Here is a 24,808-nt window from a genome sequence, read left to right on the forward strand (position 1 = left end):
TGTGCCAGCTACAGTGATTCAGCACATCAAAGCACCATAAGTGGTATGAAAAGCGAAGGGGAGGGATACAACGGCAGTGGGAAAGAGATACTGGATTAAAATCAGCTGGGGAGAAAAGGAAAGTCAGAATATCACACCACAATATAAAATATATAAAAGCCTGCGCTGGAATGTTCCCTGTGTCGACCCGTCTGTCTGTCTGCCATCATGTCTGTGCATCTGCCAGGAGCAGGGCTTTAATTATGAGGCCCAGGTTATGTGCACACGCACACACACAGGAGACTAACGTCCCACATATCTCTAACACAGTGCCTCACAGTTCCGCTGACTAACCAGTGGCACCAGACTTTGGCCTGCGGCTCCCTGATTCCAGTAAATGTCTTGTTATGCAACTCCTAACAAGTGTCACCCAGTCTGAACTTAAAGCATTCTGGGGCTCTGCCTCTCTCTCTTTCTTTCTCTTCATCCCTTAATTTTTCTCTGAAGACAGTAAATGGTTAGCTCCATCGGGTTTGACTGAGGGGGGTCCAGTAACCCTTCAAAGCTCTAAGTGTGCCCTGCTTTGTGCAGAGGCAGAAAACCAGGAATGGAGAGGCAGGCGGCGCAGGCAGGAAATGGGGAGGAGGGCGCGGAGAGCTCCTCCAGCTCTTTGCCTGAGAAACACAGCTGCCCCTCATGTCTTGGGGCAATGCCAAGGTTGGACTCCTCGACTGCCTCAGGGGGGTGAGAGGTGTGTGTCTGTGTGTGTGTGTGTGTGTGTGTGCTGAACCAGTAGAAACAGGAGGACTGCTGTTCTATCCAACTCCCTGTCCTACTAATACACATTCAGACCCAGAGAGACAAGCAGTTTGATATGAAGTGCAACCAGCTTTGTGCTCACTCAGGATTTGAATTCTTGGCGTCTGCATTTCTTTAAGCCATGTTCCTCTGGTTCATGTGAAATACATTTTAAATAAGAACCTTGAGAACAATCAGGAAAGTTAATCCATCTAAAGTTAAAGGTAATAAAACAAAGCCAGGGCACAATGTGACTCAAAGACACAATTATCAATCAGATGTTTGAATTGGATTGGGAAACACACTGCAAGACAATGGAAATCCGTCAACCGGTGGGGAAAGCCGGACCTTCTGGTGGGATAAACACTCTGAGTCACACAGGATTCTGTTCTGACACAACCGTTTACTAACGGGAGGAGAGCTCAGAGATTACTTTTAAACTTCTGGCATTAAAAAGTGGATTTATCCTCACTCCTGTTTATCAACCTGACTGGAGCTGCAGAGAGGGGAGGGGAAAAAGAAAAGAAAAGACAGAACGTGAGTCTCTGGTGAGTCCTGAGTTCATTAAGTGGTTGAGCTGAATTTAACGACACACCCTTGGTGCGTGCTCTTGCTCGCTATCTTATGGCTAATGTACAATAAATGGGCTGTTGATGGGGCTGTAGTGGTCCGTGGAATAACATGCCCTTGGAGAAACTTATCCTAGCGGCCACAGCAAATATGAGATGCTTCACATATTCAGATGGACTCTTTATATTATCAGTGCAACTTAATCAAGAAACTTGCATCCTTAATATCAATCAGTAGCGTGGCCCTATGACTCATGACATGGTCATACAATCACGTTAGAGATGCAGAGATTCCACTTGTAACCCGACCTGCTACACGACCTCTCCTCTCCGTGATACCTGCAGTGTTTACTGTACGACTAAGAGGGATTGGAGTCAATGAGTGCATTTACATGGTAATGACCCGGGTGTCACTTGCTGTACAATCTGCTCTGACCCGCGTGTTTGTCTGCTCCGGCACAGTTTGTTTTGAGATCCGTGGGAGTGTTTACCAGCGTAGGCTGAGGAATTTCAGGTCAAGAGAGCGCCGTGTACAGAGAAAACCTGCGACTGAATTGATCTCGATACTGACATCAAAGAGCACCTGAGCCATCCAGCTCCGCCGGCTGAAACCAAATATTTATCTTGTGGTGACGTACGTATAGTAGAGAAATACAAGAAAGAACAGCATTTTGGCAGGCATGCAAGGATGTGTGTGTACTGTATATATTGTGTCATACTTGAAATACATACATTAATAACATTTGGAGGGAGATAAAGAAAGAAATGTGAACAAGACATATTAGAAATAAATAAGCAGCTCTGCAGAGAGGTTTGGTGATACATAATTTGTGCCATCTGTTCTTCTTCCTGTGCGATGGCGCCCTGTGCCAGGGCCAGTGTCCAGTCCACTCGGAGAGCTTCTCCAAGCTGGTCCCACCTGGCACAACTGTCCTCAAACTCACACTGTCGCAGACGGCCTGAGAAGTGTGGGGGCTGTCGTGACTCAGTTTAGACACGACCGACTGTGGAGGATCGGCAGCGCTGAGAAACAAGCTCAGCCTCAAACAATTACAGAGCAGACAGCCTTAATCACAGATTAATGAAAACTTCATGTGCTTCAGCCCGTTCACTTCAGGTGAGCCTCGTCTGCTCCGAGAGAGAGAAATGATCTCTGATTAACGAAAGTGAATCACAACCGATGTTTTAGGGGCTGAACAGTCGATGGTGCCAAGAATTGAAGCGCCTGTGTTGTGACTCCTGTCATCGAGAACACTCTTACACCACAAACTTTAGCCTGCACACATACTAATTATCCATGGGCAGAAAAATCTTCAGTCATTACGAACTTTGAAAATGGAATCTATTTGCTCTGAATCTGTATTTGATACTCACTGAAAGGTCAATGTAAAAACTTGTTTTTTTTAAATGTCTAGACATTTTGCAAAGCTGGTGTCTTTGAAAGGAGGTCTGCCGCACAATTTACATATTCCTGTTTTCAATCAGCCACGATGCCTCAGTCCAGACAGACTATAACAAGACAGCCGAGGATCAGAAAGCTCACCTCGCAAAAAAACAACCCGAAAGAATCACGGAGTTAAATACTGATTAACGAATTCAAATGTTTGGAAGTTACTTTTTAAATCCACCGAAGAACACAACAAAACCCATACGGCTGCCCACAGAATTCACCATTCTACATTGTCATGTTTCCTCAGTTCCTCTCTGGCTCTCGCCCCGGCTCATAAGTAAGCTCGCTCTGAAGAGAGACAATGTGTGATAGCCCCCCTGTGTGGAACCGAGGGGAGCTCTATGAATAACTCCCCTCGCAGCAGTGAATGGCACTTTGCTTTCCCACAGTATTACTCAGTCTACACCCCCAACATGGCAGGATAAGCAGCAGGCCCAGGCGGTGCCTGAGCGCCCCTCTCCAAGCCGCCAGTCACACAATAACTGTTGCATTGACAGAGCAACACAGAGAAACTTCACTTAATGAAGACCCAAGACATGTTCAACGTCTTTTTCACTGTGACTCTGTTGCATGTTTTACAGATATGTAAATGATCTACTATTGTAGAGTTAATGATGCTGGAGATAGTTAACTCACCAAGTCCCTTGCGTGAACTGACTCTTTTTATGATAATTTCATTAATTTGTTGTAGCCAGTCAGTATCACTGAGAAGCTGTTGACTGCAGCTGTGTTTTATGGTAACTGAGACGTTGGTACCACTGCTGACAATCCTGTGGTGAGTGAGAAGTCGATTTCTTAACAAAAATGCTTACTACAACATTTTACAGTAAAAACTGTCAATAGGAAACATGGTCCTTTCTTGGAGTTTCAATACCAGCCCTGATTCCTTTCTCTGTTTATACTTCGTCGGACTCTACGCGACTAACGCTCTGTAGCTGTTTGTGTTCTGAGGTGCCGTCTGACCTCACACTGCTTATCGATCCTTTCTTTAGATCCCCCATTAGCTTCCACAAACTGAATATTATCCTTAGGTCCTCATTAAGGGTCTCACAATTTCGATTCTAAATCAAAAATTGATCGATACGCGCTATCAGCTTTGATTGTCAAAATCAAACCCAGGATTGCCGATTCTGCCTGTATTTTTTCTCTCCCCCTCCTCGCCTACTTGCGCACAAACATTCAAAGACGACACAGCTAGCTCTCCGGTAGCCTGCAGCTGCACTTCCAGACACTTACACTGTGTGCACAAAGACGATGAGCTGACAGACAGCGTCGGACATGTTGGCTTTATTTTCTTTTTCAGAGATCCTTTATTGAATTGTTTGAGAAGAGGGTTTACTCTGGACACAGTTGAGAAACTGATCATTGTAATAACCTGAATTTCTATCTTTTGTCGTATACTGTTGAGTTGTGTTATTTGAACACAACCTGTTGTTGTAAAATACTTTTCTTTTTAAAAGACTATTTGAAAACATAAATGACAGTTGACCCCTCTTAGTTTTGTTTTATTAATTAGCCATAAGTATTTACTGCTCATTGGGGGGAAAATAAATAAATAAATGTTCTCCTCTAAGCGACCATATATCGATGCCCATACGCCTTTTACACTTTTAATTAAAAGTCTATTGTGCTTTTCTATTTTATTCTGACGTTATTGTATTTTTGATCATTCTCTGGCACAAGAATTTCTTTAAAAGTTTTGTGTGCCACAGTTAATGGAGTAATCGGAAAAGAACATTTTATATACAAATCCTAAAAGCAATAGGATAAAATAGATGCTGAAGTGCCGATGCATAGGATGAACACAATGTTGCTTTTCCATGAGGAACCGAACAAACATCACCACCCTCACACCACGCTGCCCAGTGCCCGCTCTGTTTACAGTGTGTATTTCACCACACTGAAGGGGTTTTTCCACTCATATAATTTGACTGACGGGACGATGTTTGACAGCTCAACATGTGTGCTGTCATTTCTGTAAACACTGAGGTCAAACGGATGAGTGTGAATGCTGAAAACTGCATTTGTCCTCAGTGAACTTGGGAAAATGGTTAAAGGGCAAAAGCGGTTTGAGTTATGACTGATTTTTATATCTGCCTGTATGATTCACAACTAAAGAAGAAGAAGAAGAAATGCTTGATGGCATTAGTCAGTGACATGAGTGTGTAATCGCTCAGCACATGACTCAAACATGGGAGCCTCCTCTGACAGGGGAAGAAAAAAAAAAAAAACACTCGACGACTGCTTTAAATTTCATCGAGAGCCCAGACAGCCTATAACAGAGGGAAGCCGTAATAAATCTTTCACTGTGTGACTGCAGGCTCAATATGATTTCCCGCTGGGAGAGTAGGCTGTCATCAATTTATTGTCAGACACCACTGAAACTATGTGTCTCCAAAGTGAGGTTTACGCCCTTCAATAGTGTTCAGTGGGAGGGCCTGTCACACCACATCAGAAATTTTAAGTCCCCTCTTGTGTAATGTGTTGGACAGTCTCCAGGACACATGAATGCTTCTGGTATCTCCTTACGACACAGAGCCATCACGGCTCCATTCAGAGCACACACTCTGATATGGAAAAAAAAAACTGATTTAGCCTAAAAATCTGTCATTAACTTTACAATAACAGCCAAGGGAGGAAAGTGCCTCGAACATACCAGAGCCTGAACTCACAGCATTTTCAAAAAGCACACTGAGGGAACTGGCAAAGAGAAAAAAAAAACCCTGTTGAGTCAGCAGACTCATATAAATCACATACTGCAGGGAGAAGTCAGATGACTGTCTCAGGTCATGGTAGCAATTGGTCAGTTTGCTGAAGTGCCATAACTAGATGGATGACAATGAAAGGAGCTGATGATAAACAATTTCACAGTAAATTAACTCTTCATGCATCCTCCTTTGTCTAAACATTGTGGGAAAAAACAAGGATGGCATGCAATTATCTGCAGAAGTGATGCAGATGAAACATCAGCAAACCCTGACCAAAAAGCATGATATAGTCACAATAAACTGACTGTCAAACAAGTCAGAAAAGCCAGAAATCCCTGCAGGGATGTTGCAGAGATACCACAGGAGATAAAAACGTAGCATAAAGCACAATTAAGTCCCTGTGAAGTACAACTTTGTAGAGCTGGGACAGACAACTGCTTTATCAGACATGAGCAGCACTCACACACACACACACACACACACACACACACACACACACACACACACACACACTGTACTACTTTACTTGTATTAAAGTAGCAAAACGGTGAAAAGAAAACGTACCTTCCAGCCTGCAGAGCTGTTGCTGTCCCCTTTGTCCTTGAAATAAGGCACACTCTTCACCATCCAGTCATAAATCTGAGACAGAGTGAGTCGGCTCTCAGGAGAACTTTCGATAGCTTTGGTTATGAGGTCTGCATATGACATATTCCCCCATGCGTTTCGCCGGGAGGAGCTGCTCTTCCTCTGGGCAGCGGCGGCAGCTGCGGCCGCCGAGGACGACGAGCCCACCGGGGAGGAGAGCAGAGGCACCTGCTGCTGCTGCTGCTGCTGCGGCTGCTGCTGCTGATGGTGGTGATGCGGGAGTTGCGGGTTCGGGTGCTGCTGCTGCTGCTGCTGCTGATGTTGCTGCTGATGTTGCTGCTGTGGAGGTTGCTGGTGGACGCAGTTCTCCTGACACTGGAAATCAGTGCACAGGATGACAGGCTTCTGCTCCGTGAAGTCCTCGGTCTCCTCCAGCAGGCTGAGGTTGTTGATGAAGTCGCTGTTGCCGGCGGGCTCCTGCTTCACAGACGGCACCGGCGAGGACGTGTTGGAGTCGCCCGGGTTGATGAACTCCGGCCGGGGCAGGGGCCAAGTGCACGACCGCGGCCGCGACAGGGGCTCAAAATCCGGGTCGATCTCCACCAGGTGTGGCTGCTGGGCCGCTTCCGCCATGGTCGAGAGGTGACGGAGCCAAGTGTTACAATGTCACGTAAATGTGACGAGCCTGTCGCCCCTCTAAAGCGGCAACTTCGCCTCTCAAATGTGCGCACACACGAGATAAATGTGTCCGGGAAAACAGAGCTCCGCCTGCGCGCAAAGTCTGCACTGACAGTCACATCCCAAGCCGGTGAAAATCTGTGTTAACAACAACAAAAAGTGTGTTTGTAAAAAGGCGTTTCATGAGGAGAAGAAGTTGTCTGAGTGTCCACAGTGTGTTGAAGCGTCGGTTTGTTGTTGTTATCCAGTCGTAGTGATGTTCCGTCTGCGCCCCGGACAGCCTGTTGACTCTCTGAGCTGTTCAGCATGTGAGGACTTACTGGAACTATCATTTGTCGGGTGGCACCGCCCACATTTTAGACTGACAGCACGAGAGAGCCAATGAAAAGCGTCAAAAGAGTTAGGTGAAAGGAAAAAAAAGTCCTTGTTTTCATTCTTTCGTCTAGTAAACATCGTATCTGAGCACCCAAAAATGAACTTTTTTCTGTCAGCCGTGTTCCTCTCTGAAGATCAGCTCGCCAGGGTTTGATTCTCTGAACCTCTCAGTGGTGTTTACATGTATGTAAATCCTAATAAAATATATTTTCGTTTAGCCGCTTAAACCATCAATTATACATGATTCAGTATCTATTTTGGATAAGTCATCTGCCATCTGATACATATGACCGATGAAAACAAGGCAAACCATATCATCGTGTGCAACTCACATTGAGATTAGGAACAAAACAAAACACATAACTGCTTCTGCAGCCAATAATCAAAATGAATACAACCTCTCAAATCCAGCTGTACTGCAGAGACAAAGGGCTACATCTTTAAAATACTGATACTACGGATGAGCATTATTTACTGCTCAAAAATAATACAAATATGTGTTTACTGTAGTAACAGAGCTGCAACTATTCATCGATCGGTTGTCAGCTATTCCATTAGTGAAGTCCAAATTAATTTGATTCTAGCGTCTTGAATGTGAATACTTTCCTGTCTTCACTCTATGAAAGTAAACTGAATATTTGTGGGTTGCGGACAAAACAAGACACTTGAGGACGTCATCTTGGGCTTTTAGAAACCTTTTACAACACATGTAATCGATTAATCGTCAGTTTGCACCAGTTGCAGCTCTCTTTTATAAATATTATTATCTTTTATGAGAAGACACAATGAAAGGAAATCAAACAGTCGGTGTCCTCAGCTGCAGGTTAACCGCTCCTGCTGGACCAGGAGCTGTTCGGGCTTGACACGGAGTGACATCTTGTGGTCATCGTCAGGTATTACAACCAGACGCTCGTCTCTTCCGTATTGTGCTCCCTCTTCACTCAGCGTGACAAAGAGCTGAAGTCGGGCTTTTTGTGCCTTTCAGGCCTTCTTATCTAATCAGCTCCAGCTATCAGATAACATGTTGAGATAGGGACATATTGTTCCGGCAACACAACAGTGTCAAGCCGGAATGACTGGTATTGATTTAATACTTCAAATTTATAAGGGCGAGGAGAAAATAGCGTAATTTTCTCAGCTGTACAATCACATTTTTTATTTAGAAGTCATGTTCATTAAAGGCAGAGAGTCCACAGTGTAAAGCTCACAGCCCTAATTATCATGCTGGAGTTTGGGTATAAAATAAACAACTCCCTGCATTGTTGCGGCTTCCTCTTGATAACTTGTTCCAGCTTCCTGCGTCTGCGCTTGGTCTGCGTAAAGTGCGCACATTAACGCACGACGCATGGCAAGACGCAACTTGATGCAATCCGCCAAAAGATTACTCCAGGCATCAAGAAACCGAAAGCACAAGACGATGTCACATTCCCACAGCAAAACCGGGCTGAATTTAAAGGAAATCCGTACCATGACCTCGGTTCCTGAAAATACCACTGTCATTGTGCAAATGGATACGCTCATAGTGAAACTTCAACGACAGGATCTAGTGTAGGCGACTCAAACTCATCTTGTGCACACTCGAGCAACGTATTGACAGCCTGTGGTGCAGTGAACGCTGGTGCTGTTGGTGAGGGACACAAGCAAAGGTGAAGATCAACAAGCTGCAGCAGAGTGAGGAGAGCACAGGTGAGGTCAGATACATCCTGACTTTATTGTCCTTTATTGTAGTTTCATAACTTTACAGATTATTACTAATTTCTCCCCATTCTACAAGTTTAAAGTTTCAGGTTCACAGCATCTTTTGAATCATCATGGCTCCACATCCCACGATACAGGCGATCATTGACACCACAGCTGGAGCAATAGGTGGGTTAACTATCTATCTATCTATCTATCTATCTATCTATCTATCTGTCTGTCTGTCTGTCTGTCTTGACCATTGTTCCTCAAAAACTCAACCTAACCTGTCAAAAAGTCAAGTAATTCATCAAAATGCAGCTAGTATCCAACTAACTATTACACACAATTAACTGTGTGTTGTGTTTTGATGAAGAGGACCAAACCAAGATATCTTAAGAGGTGGTCACCGTTTATTCTGACAAAACAGGTCCAGGCTACTGCAGAAACAGGCAAACCTTTAATAATGATAGTAACTCTATTTGTATAGAACCTTGAAAAAGAGATACAAAGTGCTTTACACACAGTATTTGTGATGGTAACTGCAAATCTAAATCTAAACAGCAGACAGTGTAACACAGGGAAATAAAATAAGTAAAAACTGGGTAATAAAACAAAGTTGCAATCATCTCAATCAGGTGTTAGACATTTAGAATATGGTATGCCAAAGATGACCTCTGAAACACACACCAGTGAGGCTCTTTGTTGATACATTTTTCATGGATGATCCTCAGTAGAAAAGAAACTGTTGTCTTTGGTCATGATGTGATGAGATCAGCACCATTAACCCACTGTGAGTCTGTGTACCAAAGTGAATCTATTTGGAGAAAACTTGACTATGAAATGTGTTTAAACCGTCATGACCTCCATTTTTATCTGTTGAAATCCTTTCTCAGGTGGCACAGCTTGCGTGCTGAGCGGTCAGCCGTTTGACACCACAAAGGTGAAGATGCAGACGTTCCCAAAACTGTACCGCAACTTCTTCCACTGCTTCATGTCCACCTACAGGGAGGGGGGACTGCGTGGGTTCTACAAAGGCACGACCCCAGCCATTGTGGCCAACATCAGTGAGAACGCCGTGCTCTTCTTGAGTTACGGTCTCTGTCAGGATGTGGTCCGCTATGTGTCCAAGACGGATAAAGGGGCTGAACTTAGGTTTGACACTAACGTTTCTGTGCATTTATTCGTGTGTCCATAATAAGTTTACAGTGCTACTTCTTGTAAGTGTTTGTCATGAGTCGCTGCTTCCTCTATCCACACCCTGCAGAGGAAAGTATGTCACGACTGGCTCCAGTCACACAATTTTACATCATTGTAAACTGAGTATGTTCGGGTCTTTTGGGGACACACTACAGAATGTGAACAAGTTTCTCCTCAAGCTGAACAGCAGGGACAGACTGCAGTGATGATGTTGTTTGGAGACAAATTACTGCAGAGACGGTGAATCATTCAATTATTTCTGAGACATTATTACAGCCAAGGGCTGAGCTTTGTATCCTATTTACATCCTTCTCCAACATCCTGCCTCAGAGAACAGATTACCATGTTGAGCAGCTCACAGTTTTCCAGTCTGGATTGTAGCAGCTGGACAGTAAGAGTTCACTTTTTACAGACGTTCTAGAGATTTCTTTGCTGTGAAAGACACAGATGTTCGGGTTTGTTCCTGATTTTACTATTTTCCCCTGGTCGTAACCGCTCACTAATTGGCGGAAAATAATTGTAAAATGTGATGAAGAACAACAAGTTTCTTTTAATTGGATGTAAAGATATAAGATGGGAATGACTCTCAATCTTACAAACACTTAATTCTGAGAAGTTTCTGGTTCACTACGTGTCATCGTAGTGTCAACAAAGGAAAATAATCTTACATCTATTTTCCTAACTCTCTTTTACCGAACAAAGATGAGCTTATTTGCCTCATTAACTCATCGTAAAACACACTTCATTCAATTTTGACGTATACAAAATAAAACCAAACAGTTTTGGTCGCTCGCCGCTGTTGGCGTCTTCCTGTATGCACACTAAAAGCCCTTTGTGACTTTCTGCTATTGAATCCTTTCCATTGCTCATCAGTGATATTCAGAAGGCATCTTCAGGGTCTTTAGCCTCCATCTTCTCCGCCATGGTGACATGCCCCACCGAGCTGGTGAAATGTCAACTGCAGGCCATGCACGAAATGGAGGCAAGTGGCAAGATCGCGAGCGGACAGAGAAGGTTGGTGTGACCGAACCGAGACACGGAAACAAGCAGAACGTGTTTAGTTTCACACTTTTAACTGTGTTTTGTGCTGTGACTCCAGCACGCCGTGGACAGTCGTGAAGACAGTGTTGAAGACAAGTGGTCCCCTGGGTTTCTACCAAGGACTGACATCCACCATCGTGAGGGAGATGCCGGGTTACTTCTGCTTTTTCGGCGCCTATGAACTGTGTCGGTCTAAGTTTGCACAGTACATGGGCACGGACAAGGACAGCATAGGTATGGCTTTTATTTCCCATTTAACTTTAATGAAGCATTTTTGTTTCTGTGACCTGCTCCCACAAAATAACTCTGGTCTTTGTAGGTGTTCTTCCACTCATGTTCAGTGGTGGATTCGGAGGAGCTTGTCTGTGGCTGGTGGTCTATCCCATAGACTGTGTGAAGTCCAGGATCCAGGTGCACGCTTTAACTGGGAGGCAGTCAGGCTTCATAAAGACCTTCACGGGTATCATACGCACTGAAGGTAAGATATCAGTTAGAATAATCTGCTGTCCTGTTCTTTTCATAATGAGTTCAGACATTCAGAAATCAGAAGTAATCTCTGCAGAGACAAACTTTTTACCGTAAAGGGTAACTCAGTGTTACAGGAGTGCAATGTTAGACCAGTGGACTGCTTTTCAAAACATACCACAGCCACAAAAGTTAAAATGGCAATGGGTCGCCTCAAAGACGCTGAAGATTCAGGTTAGGCATAAGCTCTGAACAAAGTTAAAGTGTTTTACATGTTTCAGATCAGAGCAGCCTCTAAAGGGATATTTTTATTCCACTGTTCTCTGTAAACCAGACACTGTAGTGTGTGAAAAACCACAGTCTGACCTGATTTGCACATTTAGTCGAATATAACTGTACATCTCATCTCTGTCTGAATGCTTAATGCACTGAGTCACCGCCACATGCCACACCATCTGCACCATCTGTTGGCACCATGGGCCTCAGAGTTCACAGAACAGGTCGGATACTTGTAGGATTTCTTTAGAAGAACAGTAATTGATAAATTAAAGGAGGTTTTTTTTTCATGACTTTTGAAAGCCAGAGCTTGAGACTGTAAATGTTTGTTGACATGACACAAATAAAGCTCCACTTACAGTCACGCCGGTTGAGCGCAGTATGTCAGAATTTGAATGTTAACTTGTGGAATGTAGACTTCAGTTAATGCAAACCTTTACACCCCAAGTTTCTTATGTACATAAAACCTGAGCTACAACTACAACAGCAGCCCTGAGTTACAGAAGTTACATTATGGTGATCCATTTTCAAACAGGTGAAAAAAAATATTTATCTTTCTTCTTTGTTTTATCTTTCTTCCAGGTGAAATAGGTTTTTTCAAACTTTTTTCACCTTTTCTCTTTTTTTTTAAAAAAAAAAGAAAGACAAAAATTGAAAATGGATCATCAGTTTTTCTTCTCAGGGCCTCTGCACTGAGTTGCAGCTGACCCTTTTAGACTTTGAAAGCTGTAGTTGCACCACCGCCGGTCTGACTTGGATGCAGAGTGAGAAGCATTTTGTTAGAAATTGGCCCAAGCTGGGTGCCTGACAGGGACGTGCACATGATTATAGAGGGGCAGGGGCTCAAAGTCAGAAAAGGGTGAGTGATATGCAATTGTGAAAAAAACTTTTGTGTCAAATTATTGTCAACATCAGTTATTCACATTATCATAATACTGAGGTTTGGAAGACGTGCTGCAGGCAGAATTAACATGAATCCAGTTTAATTACAGATGGTAATATTTCAAACTCAGATAACCTACAGCTTATATACCCTCTGAAATTGCTATATTATTAATCATTTATTGCATTATTATTATTATTATTATTATTACTTTATTAGCCTACAGTAGTAGTAGCAGTAGTAGTTGTACAACTACTACTAGTACTACTACCAGTACTTCTACTACTAAAGCAACCCTACAGTAAGCCAGCATATAAAATGGTACAGTATCATTACTGCTTGGTCACAAACACACACACACACACACAAACACACATAGCTAACGTAGCCTGAGACCTATATTAGCTAGACAATAAGCTAGACCAATTTCCCAACTTCCCGAAACCGAGTCATGATCCGAACTGGTAGGCTAAGACTCATATGATATTTTTTCCAAGGTTGCACATTAACACAGCTTGCATAACCAAGAAATCACTACTGTGACTGCTGTGAATGTTAGTAGGAGCAGCAATGTTTACAACAGCAAAGTTTCAATAAACTCAATATCTGGAAGAAGTTTAAGATTTGTGGCAAGATAAACAGCCTACACAGACAGCTGTCATATTAGATTATTCTTCTCTCTCTCTCTCTCTCTCTCTCTCTCTCTCTCTCTCTCTCTCTCTCTCACTCGCCCCTCTGTTAGAGACAGAGTGGACAGAGAAGCGGCTTTAGGCTCAACACACACACAACACCGTATTACAAGGAAATGCGTGCGGTAGATAAACGTGGCGTTTTTATACTGCCGTTTTCTGACATCCCTATGTACAACAGGAATTTATTTATTCAATTAAAAAACACACAAAAAGGGCACTTTTTAATACGAGGCAAAAAGGGCAGGGGCTCAAGCACCCTGGGCCCTATGTGTGCACGTACCTGGTGCCTGACTCATCTGTGGGGAATGGCCTGTGTAGCTGTTTGACTCTGTCTTGTCCCACAGGGTTCACTGCTCTGTACTCTGGCCTCACTCCTACCATGATACGCACCTTCCCTGCCAACGGAGCCCTCTTCCTGGCTTATGAGCTCAGTCGCAAGTTTATGATGGAGGCAGCTGGTGCCTGATGTGGAGGGTCGTCACCATTGAATCAAGTATTCTGATGAAACCCTGCCATGTCTTCTTGTATTTCTAAAATGAAATGACTAATAATAAGTATTAAGTTTTATTGTGTCTTTATGTTTGATTAAGTGTGACCAAAAAATATGCAAATAATGAGGTTTTGGTTATGGCTGTTGATTTGAATATATTGTGAACAAACAGCGATTAAGAAATAAAGTATTAATCCCATAAGTCTTACTGTCATACTTAACCTTAATTTTGTACTGTTTTGTCTTGGGTTTTTTTTGTGTTTGTTTTAGTTTCTTTCTATTAGCTGAAGGATATTCTGCCGGCCTCGCTACAAGAGGATCCTGTTCATGCTAAACTAGTTTCCTCTTGCAGCAAAAAAATTGTTTGCTTCTTAATCCGTGGGAGTGAAGTTTCATAGACACCAAAAGATTTCTGGAGCTTCACAGCAAAACAGTGTTGCTGCGTTCTCCGAAACAACTGAAGAAGTAGAAACCCAAAGAAACCCAAAAAATGGCTCCATACGGCTCAACCAGAGTAATCTAAGTCCCCGGAAACTAGATTCCAAATTGATTTCAAAAGTCATTTGCAACCACAGTACTAGCTGTGGATTCCCATTGTATGTAGTTTGGGTTTTTTTTATTTTAAGTCCCCAGCTACATCATTTGTGTAGGAGAATGCTGTAACACTGTTCTGCTGTGAAGGTCTAGAAATGTTTTGTCGACTATAAAACTTCATCATCATCTTGGCGGAGGGTGCAGTCTGTAATGTACTTTCTGTTTCCAACATGCTGATTGTCAAAGTAAAACTCAAGATACAGGAGGAAGTGAATCTTTTGCCTTTCTTGGAAACAATTTTGAAAAGAAAAAAAAAAAAAAAAGACGCTGCCAGTAATTGTGAGTAACCCAGCTGGACGGGATGTACAACAGACTTGACCTAAAACACACAAAAGCCTGAAGAGCACACACCCTGATCTTTTGAAACATGTTTTTCATCCCATTACAATAAACTACCAAACCATCCACCCATGCCAGCATCTTGCTTGGATTTTAAACTTGTGTGTTGTAGCGTTGTTAACAAATGAGCCTGGATTCACGCATCATGTGCTGTAGTGAGCTGTCATGTGACCAAGTATCATGTGACAGTTGATTAAACCTCACTGGAAAATGTTGGCAACAAGCAGCTCACATGTACACACACTGTGTACTTACCTTGAACATACTGTGATTATGTATCTACATTACTCTCAGTCACACACCATTACTGTTCAAATTTCTCAATCCATATAAAGTCTATCAAGTTCATTTCCTTTGGTAAGTTTGGGTGTCTTTACCTCACACCTCCCCCCTCTCCGCCTCACACTTGTTTTGTCTATATATTTAACGTTCTCCTGAAATCTCCTCGCACATTTTAAATACTGGTAAAACTTCCATTCTAAGGGAGGAGAGACATGATCACATCTTCTTGTGCCTGCACCCGCTCTCATGTTTCACGACTTGGATGCCAGCTATTGTTTATTCATAACCTGCACCCAACAGGTGTCAGACTACTGGATGTGAATGTATAATGGGAAAGCACAAGAACTCAACTCATAGCTTTCCATCACGGGAGCCACATAGAGACTGCTTCGGCTGTATGGTTCATGTTACCTGTTGGCACCCACCAACCAGGTGAGGTGGGAGTTTGTGTGTGTGTGTCTGTGTCAGACTCATGAGATGCAGCAGGTGATGAGGGACGTGAACAGGCCACGCCCCGCAGGGAGAGCAGACAGGTAAACAAGTGCAGCGCTGCTTCACTCGCTTCATCACAGCGACAACATTCTCACTAATGATCTCAACAACGTCCAGCACGGCCGAGATGGTGACACAAGGCAAATTTCAGATCAACACTGTGGATACTGTCGAAGGTAAGGAGTTTTTATGATCTTTTAAAAGTGCATGTTTTACTTTTACTGTCATTATATCCGGTAATTAATACAGTCGAGGGCCCCAGGGTGCTGTTTTTAAGGGACCCAGGAATTCTTGCAGGTGTCTCTGCTGATCAGAAAATCAGACAGAGGTTACAGAATACTTTGACACGACATAATCCAGAGTTAATTTAATTGTCTTTAAAGCTTTATTATTACTTACAATGTTCATTATTATTGTGAATCAAAAGGCATTTTTTCACAATAATAATAAAAGGTTTACTACACTACGACACACGGTGAGGACACAACAACAGATTCTAAACAAGAAATACTTAATCAAACTAAATAATCCAACAATATTTACATACATTTAAAATCTATATGTAATAATTGAATGTATTGATACACGTCTCGAGCAAATTAATCAAAAATAGTTTGGTTTCACTTGATGACGTCAGTTCCCAGAACTCCCACCTCTACTGAGACAGGCTGTTTGGAGCATTAGTCATGATCCATCCATTACACTGACTGGCTGCTAGTCTCGCTCACAGCCCACTCACTCCACAAATAAAACCTGATTCACAGCTGGAATTTTTCTTTTTTGTAAGTTTTTTGTTTTTGTCATTGCCACTTAAAGATACAATATGTAACATTTCAGCTTTAAAATGTTTAAAAACAACAGGACCTTTTTTAAAAATATATATTTTGTTGAGTTATGTGCTTACATAATCCCAAGTGTTTACAACAATGTTCAACCCCAGAATATCCTGTTATTTACTGCAGAGTAACAGAGTGAGGAAGGAGGTTGGCAAATGTGACTAAACAGTTATTTCAGGCGAACAAGACCAGGCCCTTATCTAGATGAATGAGGAGAGAGCCATAACTTCATTTTTAATGGTCACTGTGACATAAAAACTGCATGTATAGAATCACCATTTAAATATGTTGTTTTTTTTGAAAAAAAAAAAAAAAAGTTTGGTATAAGGTTTAAAACATGTTTCTTCAACAGGTTATCTTTCTGTTACACATGCGTGTGGTTTCACCAACGTCTTTTAAGGCCCAGAGTTTAATGTCTGATGTTTGAATAATCTCACCTTTCTTGATAATCCTGTGCATTAGAGTGATATCCTTCTTTTTAATGCCTATAAAAAAGTCCTAAACAAGGAAAAAATGATTTCACTTAAATGTAACGTATACACCTTTGTGATGTGATGTGGAACGTTGTGCTTAACCCACTGACAGTATTACATTCTATTAAGTCCACTGTTCCTATCAGTGTTTTACAGAGAAATTTTTAATTTTTTTTCTGGTGCTCCTTTTTCTAAGATCTAAAATATTTTTTTTCATGTGTGGAACGGAGTGAAAAAAATGTTTTTCACTGGTGAAATTTTTTTTTTTATGTGTCGAGCTGAGTAATTTTTTTTTCATGGGTGAAAATTAATTTTTTTCTTGTGTTGAGAGGAGTAAAAAATAATTTTCACAAGTGAAATATTTTTTTTCCGTGTGTGAAATCCAGTGAAAAATATATTTTTACAAGTGTTTCTGTAATACTCATTTTGACCACAAGAGGCAGAAGTGTGCCACTATTCATGTCCTTAATACGATGAAAAGCATCCAAATTAAATTTTCACTTGGGAAAAAACTTTTTTTTCACTCGGCTCGACACATGAAAAAAAATATTTTCACCTGTGAAAAAAAATTTTTTTCATTCAGTTTCAAACATGAAAAAAACATTTTTAGGACTAAGAAAAAGGAGCACTAGAAAAAAAAAATCCTCCCTTGCCCCTCACGGGCTTCTGTAGTGTTTCTATACTTTTTTGAAAGAATTGTGATCATGAAAATAGTTGTTTCTTGTCCACTAAAAGCTCTTTAAGGACAAATGTTCCAGCATCGTCCTTCAACAGCACTTAAAAATGTCAACCATTCACTGCCTCCAGCTTCTCAGACCTGAGCCTGATATGTCTGCTTTATCATTGCAGATTTAATATCTTTAGATTTTGGACCCAAGGGTACATCTTAAAGTGCAGTAGCTTGTTTTGTCCTTACAGCAGTCCAGAATACAAAGATACTCAATTTTACAATGAAAAGCCAATGAAAAAAATCAGACATGAGATGCTGGAAGCATTGGATGTTGTTCTCTTGTTAGATGAGAAAATGAACAAAAATAGATGAACAAAGCTACTTCACTTGTAGAGGTCACATTGGGCTCTCAGACATTATGTTCTGCATTTTTTCCCCCCATTTTTATAGACTACGTTATTGAATAATAAACAGAACAATCAACATATTGACGATAACTGAAATATTAGTTAGCTTTTTCTGTAACTCCATCACAATGTAAACATTTTAGGAATGATACATAAACAGTTCAGCAGCTTTACACAACATGCTGTGACTCAGGTGGATTTGAAGTTACGTGACCTCCCTCAGAGATTAATTACCTCATTAGTGACAAATGAGACGTCTCGCTGCCTGATTGCATCAATGTTTTGTGTCACCATTAATAAAAGGTGCTGTCCCACTGGATCGTGTTGTGTTTAAACTGTTTAACGGTGTCACAAAATGACTAAAAACAGTGTTCTGTCTGGATTCAAGCACTCACAAATGTGGAAGAAAGGTGCCATGTAAAATATGCAATACTGTAACTAGTATTTTCCATACATACATATGCAGTAACATACATCCCTCTGTGCACTCCAGTAGAAGCTTGTGAAGTGTTTTTTACTCTCTCTACAGATAAAAGCTCAGGCAGACTGGGATGTTTCGGGTGGATACTCGTCCTCATATCCCTCCTCTTCATAGCAATAACCTTCCCGCTCACATTATTTATGTGTGTTAAGGTGGAGTATGTTCTCATTGTGGTACACTACTGATTAGGATTAGACCAGTATTTGATGGGTAAAAATCATATTGACTGTAGCAGATGGATAAATTGTAAGCCCTCCCTTGACTGGTTCATAAATGATTTGCTTCATCATTGAAAAAATTAACTCTAGCAGGATTGCAAGAAAGATAAGTGTGGACATATGCATATGGCTGACAACCATATAAGAATTGGATGCCAACTATGCCAGCGTTGTTATGGCTAATATGGGTCTAACCATTACAATGATGCATTTGCATTTAGTTGACTGACGTGACAACATGTCAGAGTTAACTTTTACCTTTTAAAATAATTTGTTTTTCCTCTTTCTAATGTTCTCTATGGCTGGACACGTTTCTACCATCCAGATAGTGAAGGAGTACGAGCGAGCTGTCATTTTTAGACTGGGCCGGATCACAGACAGGAAACCTAAAGGGCCAGGTTCGTCATTTAATCTGTTGCATTACTATTCACTGTTGGGGAAAATGTGCAGAAACTGGTTTCCTGACTGAAAGAGTCCAATCTACAAGCTACCAAGCAGATAAACTAAAGTAAGTACACCATGTGGATGAAGGTTCTCAGTCATCCAGGTCACGGTACCTTTACCTGCTCCAACATTAAGGAAATGAACACATCAATGTATCAATAATTATAATCCAATGATATAATAAACATTATACTTAATATGTTATTCTACATAATGAATACTTTTACTTTTGGTACATTCAGTATATTTTGATTCTGATACTTTTGTACTTTTACTTCAGCAAAAATTGAGATGTTTGAGTTTCACTTGTAACAAACGATTATCCACATTATTTAGTAACGGTATTACTACTTTTCAGATTACTTTATAGTGATCTGAATAGATTGTCAAAGTACTTGACTGATGGATACTCAAAAATAAAAGCAGGCTCTTCCTTCCAGGACTTTTCTTTGTTCTGCCCTGCACTGATAACTTTGTGAAAGTCGACCTGAGAACTGTGTCCTTTGACATCCCTCCACAAGAGGTACGTTTTTCTTTTTTCTTTTTTTTTTTTACATTTGTTCGATTGAAATCAAAAGTGTGAATCTCATGTGTGTTTCTCCTGTATCCCAGCTCGTCTCTGTCATTATTAAAAACTGTTGATCATCTTCCTGGATGATCAAAATGGTGGCAGCATCTTAATTGGAGCTTTTTGTCATTGTTGCAGATTCTCACCAAAGACTCAGTGACCGTGTCTGTGGATGGCGTGGTGTACTTCCGCATACAATGCCCCATCTCATCTGTGGCCAATGTGTCCAACGCTCACTTATCTACACGACTGCTAGCTCAGACCACGCTGAGGAACGCTCTCGGTACTAAAAACCTGTCAGAGCTGCTGTCAGACAGAGAGGGGATATCTCTCAGTATGCAGGTGAGTAAACCTGGTCGGCAGAAGAGAGGGATGGGAATGTTGCATTTAAAAACTGCGAAGAGAGGAATTGTTGAACGTAAAATAAAAACTAATTTATGTTCTGGTGACCCCTCCATTAGTTAAATGTAGGTGAAAAAAACCTAATTCTTAGGCCAGCTTCCATTTTAGCCTTCATCCAAACACTAATAAAATGTCTAGTCCATCAATGATCACCAGACAGCTTGCTGTGTAGCTGTACAGTTGGACTGTATTTGTTTAAAAGTCCAATATCTACTTCATTACCCTCCATATTTTTGTTATAATAATTTGTTTGTGTTTTGACCAGGTGCAGAATTTAAAAAAATATTGAAATATTATCCAGCTGAAGTTTTTTGTCATAGTCATTAGATTGCTTGCTTACTAAAACATAACTGGAGCGAACACTGGTTTCTTGTGATGGAGTATTTGTTGTTAAATTATTCTCTTCAGGAATCCCTGGATGAAGCCACTGATCCGTGGGGTATTAAGGTGGAGCGTGTGGAGATCAAGGACGTGAAGCTGCCTCAGCAGCTGCAGAGAGCCATGGCAGCAGAGGCAGAAGCCAGTCGGGAGGCCAGAGCAAAGGTAAAGAGGGAGGATGATGTGAAGATTTCATATATTTCCTCTTGATACACTCTAACCATGACAAAGAAGGGGAGGAAGGAATGATGATTGTGTGTGTCTGTGTTATAGATCATTGCTGCAGAGGGAGAGATGAAGGCCTCCAGGGCTCTGAAAGAAGCCTCTCTGGTGATCGCTGAGTCACCCTCCGCTCTCCAGCTGCGTTACCTGCAGAGCCTCAACTCCATCGCAGCCGAGAAGAACTCCACCATCATCTTCCCTCTGCCCATAGACTTGTTGCAGGGATTTATGCAGAGGAAGTGAACAATCTCATACTCACTAAAACAAAAACTTGGTTGAAGTTGACCCAGTGTGGGGTCAAGATAGCACTGACACATTACTAATTGTACCCAGTACCATTTAATCCAGTAACCCAACAGTAATATAAAAATAACACCAATACTGGGTCAAATTGTGCTATATTGACGCCACACTGGCTCAATTTTTAAGCCAGCGTTATTTAATGTGTAGCCAGCAATCAATCAGATTGACACAGCCGCCATTTTCCTCTGATATCATGCTCACGGCAGGAAGCTCAAGTGTGTTGCTGCTTTTTCAGGTTGCAAGTCCTATGAATGTAGGGACTCTAACAAGATGTTATCACTTCACTGCTTCTTGATTGATCAGCAACTGAAAAGACAACTGAAACACACTAATGGATGTTTCTGAATGCTAACGTTGGCTAACAGGTTATCAAATATGTTGTTTTACCTGGAAATATGGCCTAATGCCCCTCAAGATTTTAGCTATCCAACATCTTTTCAGTCGCTGATCAATGAGGAAGCGGTGAAATGCAAACAATTTGTCAGATTCACCACATTTATGTGATTTGCAACCTGGAACCCAGAAGTATCTCAGAGGAAAATGACCGCTGTATGAATACTGCAATTAAAACAGATTCGCACTGTTGTTGTTGTTACTGCTCTAAGCTTCAGTGGCATCTCTTCAGATAATGTTTGGTACAGAAGGCCTTGTGTTTTTACTGCTGAACTGCACGCTCATGCATTATAACTTATAGAAAGTTTTCTATTTTTACTAAAACAAAAGAATAGTTTCATGTCCTTTTCCTATGTAAGAATGGAAAATATAGAACAGAATAATTATGTATTTAAAGACATAAATCCACACCAAATCTCACATTTGGACCCTTATTTTGTTCTTGTGATTTAATACTTAAATACAAAGTGCAACATATACAGAATAGACATTAGTGTCTCATCACTGACCACAATAATTTAACCAGTTAAGCTACAGACGCAGTTCTGGAGGAGGACAAATAAATAAATACATAAATAAATGAAATGCACAAGAAATGTAAAACAAAAATAATGCACATTATTAAGACATGCTTTCATATAACTTACGCAGAGCATGAATTTCTGAAATACTGAATCTTTACAAGAGAAGTCCTGTAAACAATCAACTGAAGTACCAGCATCCACCTTATACACCGACCTTCTCTGACACTGGATGTAAACTGTAAACAAAACTTCTTATTCTAGTGTCGAACAAACATTCAGTAAATGAGCACAAGGTCATGTCCACAGGACACAGAGGCAATCAGAGTACCTGACGGAGGGAAATATTGTTAAACATCAATCAGCCAAGTTAAACATCATATCATCTAATGCATCTCACCTACAACCAAATCCCTGTTTGAGCTAATTGTATGTGTCTGGGGGTGCTGATTATTGTATCACATTATTATAATAAAGCAATATTTCTTCAATCTACTTTCATATATGTGTTGACTGCACTATGCTCTTTAAAATAGTTCAACATATTCTGTACATCCAACTCATTTTTATAGAAAAGGCTATCTTGCAGAAGACAGTTGAGCTGAGTGGTAATGTAAACATGAGCAAAGTATATTAAAACAAAAGTATAATTAATTGAGAAAACAGTTATGGCAGTTGCTTCCCTTCTATTACTCATAATTCTCCTCAAGACCTGAGATTATTCTCTACACTGAGAAATGAGGTAACAGCTTGCAGGTTTTCAGGATTCTCTTTTCTTTCGAATTCAAAACAAAGGATTTCTGCCGAGAGTCAATTGGAGGTACAAACTGATGTTTAGAAGCCATATTAGTTTTTTTGTTCATGAGGGTTTCTGTGGTAAATTTCAAAAGACACAGAAACAATCAGAAAGTTTGAGTCAGCTGCAAGAGTGATGATAAGGTTCACTTAAAGAAAGTATGGAAAACTGTGCGTCTGCAACAAAATGAACAGAAACTGAAACATGTTGACGAGAACCGCGACGTCTGCACCATTTATGTCAGATTCTGCACCACTGAACTCCAGACATGTGACCGCTACAGTACATGATGAACTGCTGTGTTGAAAGATTTACTCTTTGGTGGTTTCTACAGATCCTGCACTTTCGTTTTGTAGGAAAATTCTTTTGTTTTCCTGATCCGACTGGTAAGGGGCAACATCTCACATAAAAAAATGCAAGATTCGTCTGAAACAGTATAATACAGTGATTTATGTCTTGGTTTCATTAGACTTAATCCTGCTCTGTTTTATTAGAAAAGAGATGTGACGTGTGTTTCCCCTTCCAGACCGTCCTCATCAGAAAAACCACCATACAGGTTGACTGTGAAAGCAGCTTATTACCACTCATGGTTAAATTTTTTGATAGGCAGCGACCTCTAGTGGCCATAGTAAATATTACAGCAGCAATGGAGGAAGTCAGGTCAAGTAATATGAAGAGAATTGTCCACAAAGAGAGGAGGACTGGATGGAGGGTTGGGGTAAAGTGTTTTCCTAAACCTAACTCAGTAGTTTCTTGCCAAAAGCTGACCAAACTGCGAGCGTACGACAGAGGTCCGGTACGCCTCTCGCTGGTACGCTGTAACGGTTCTGTTGTTTTGGAAAAGGGTGAGATTTGTCGTTTCGGGAGTCACTGGCAATTGACATAATAAGTTTGTATGAGGACGTGTTGCCCCTTCACCCTTCTGCTCCACATCGTCACACTGTAATCCTAAAACTAAAATGCATTACAACTGGAAGACAGAACATGCTTTAAAGAAAGCAATCCATGTACAGTTTTTACAAATTAAATTCAGTATCATAGTTACACTGTGTTGGCAGTTTGATGGATTTATGAGTTACGTTGTTGTAATCTTACATTTCAGGTCAAGGCTGATATCTAAAGACGGATGGATGGTTGAGGTTGGATGGCTAAGTAGTCTTTCATACACTCCTGATGTATGAAATATTTCAGCATGAAAAGGTAAACATGCCCCAGAGAAGAAACCACACTTTGAGAGTGACTGACTGTAGGTAGGTTTGTGACTGTACTCAAAGTATCGCCTGTGCCTTGACAAACGTTGCTGGTGGGAGAAAAATGGACAGCAAAGGCGCTTCTTGTGTTCGTTTTGTTGCACTTGATGTTTGCTATGTCTTGTACGTCCATCATCCTGAGCGCTGGATGAGAAGGTGGTGATGTAGATGGAGGCAAAAACTTGGGAATGAGGCACCATGACTCTGATCCTGCTCTCTGGAGTCTACAATGCCCACGTCTTTAATCTGCAGCACGTCTGTTTTGTGTGGCGTTCAGGTGGAATAGAAAAAGAGGAGTGCAGAGAATTCCCTTTTGAACGATACGGGCCTCATCATTAATACAATTCTTTAGGTCAGAGATGAAAATTCCTGGGGTTGGACTTTGGAAATGTGTCACAGCTCCAAAGTAACAAACGTATGTGTGTCTCTACATAGAGTAAAATCCTACCCTTTTAACTGAGAGGAACATTCAACCAAGAGTCTAAAAAAAATCAGGGCTTCCGATGCCGAATGAAAGAAAGATACAAGAGCTTCCGTTGACAGTATCATTGATGGTACGAGTGTGGGCGGGCAGGGGAGCCCGGTCCAGAGGCGGGTCGATGGATAGGTGAGGAGGTGGGAGTCATCCGAGGGCTCAGCTCGCCTGTCTGAAGACGCCACATCAGCTCCTCATTAGTGCGACTCAGCCGCTTCTTCTCGTTGCTCTCCTTCTCCACGTTCACTTGCAGGTTGGCGTTCTCCGCTGAGAGTTGCCTGAGACAGAGAAGGGACAGAAAAACATGAATAACATGTGCTGCATTTCTTAAAAAAAAAAAGGTCTAGGTTCTACCCTCTGTCAGTTAGAGTTGGATAAACCCCAAGATTTAGCTCGCC

The 24,808-nt window shown here is 41.4% G+C and overlaps 4 protein-coding genes across 6 annotated transcripts in view; 2 read left to right on the top strand and 2 right to left on the bottom strand.

Moving 5' to 3' along the window:
* The window catches only part of foxo1a (forkhead box O1 a), a 28,672-nt gene extending 21,583 nt beyond the window's left edge, over positions 1-7,089 (bottom strand). Inside the window, exon 1 of the mRNA XM_084352162.1 lies at positions 6,069-7,089. Within this exon, the coding sequence (XP_084208288.1) occupies positions 6,069-6,722 (654 nt within the window). The 5' untranslated portion in view covers positions 6,723-7,089. The remainder of the gene's footprint in view (positions 1-6,068) is intronic.
* A 1,345-nt stretch (positions 7,090-8,434) lies between these two features.
* Positions 8,435-14,068, top strand: slc25a15a (solute carrier family 25 member 15a). The gene is made up of 7 exons (XM_084350134.1): positions 8,435-8,828; positions 8,917-9,008; positions 9,716-9,974; positions 10,893-11,033; positions 11,119-11,294; positions 11,380-11,538; positions 13,721-14,068. Exons 2-7 carry the CDS (start codon positions 8,954-8,956, stop codon positions 13,840-13,842), a joined length of 912 nt encoding a protein of 303 aa, XP_084206260.1. The 5' UTR covers positions 8,435-8,828; positions 8,917-8,953; the 3' UTR covers positions 13,843-14,068.
* Positions 14,069-15,670: 1,602 nt separating this feature from the next.
* stoml3a (stomatin (EPB72)-like 3a) lies at positions 15,671-21,129 on the top strand (the record flags this gene model as incomplete). Its single annotated transcript, XM_084350536.1, has 7 exons — positions 15,671-15,749; positions 18,489-18,592; positions 18,984-19,056; positions 19,543-19,625; positions 19,809-20,012; positions 20,481-20,615; positions 20,724-21,129. 7 exons carry the CDS (start codon positions 15,671-15,673, stop codon positions 20,913-20,915), a joined length of 870 nt encoding a protein of 289 aa, XP_084206662.1. The 3' UTR covers positions 20,916-21,129.
* Positions 21,130-21,785: 656 nt separating this feature from the next.
* The window catches only part of mtus2b (microtubule associated tumor suppressor candidate 2b), a 28,328-nt gene continuing 25,305 nt past the window's right edge, over positions 21,786-24,808 (bottom strand). For all 3 annotated transcript variants that reach the window (XM_084351183.1, XM_084351182.1, XM_084351181.1), the window contains exon 15: positions 21,786-24,688. In XM_084351183.1, coding sequence (XP_084207309.1) covers positions 24,481-24,688 — 208 coding nt within the window. In that variant the 3' untranslated portion in view covers positions 21,786-24,480. The remainder of the gene's footprint in view (positions 24,689-24,808) is intronic.

Source organism: Pagrus pagrus (assembly GCF_965226575.1).
Source record: "Pagrus pagrus genome assembly, chromosome: 4".
NCBI classification, from domain to species: Eukaryota; Metazoa; Chordata; class Actinopteri; order Spariformes; family Sparidae; genus Pagrus; species Pagrus pagrus.

Bases quoted from the DNA above. Each gene is read 5' to 3' on its own strand.
- slc25a15a (XM_084350134.1), top strand. From the start codon at position 8,954: ATGGCTCCACATCCCACGATACAGGCGATCATTGACACCACAGCTGGA. The intron at 11,034-11,118 runs GTTGGTGTGACC...CTGTGACTCCAG, and splicing joins ATCGCGAGCGGACAGAGAAG to CACGCCGTGGACAGTCGTGA. The intron at 11,295-11,379 runs GTATGGCTTTTA...TGGTCTTTGTAG, and splicing joins CACGGACAAGGACAGCATAG to GTGTTCTTCCACTCATGTTC.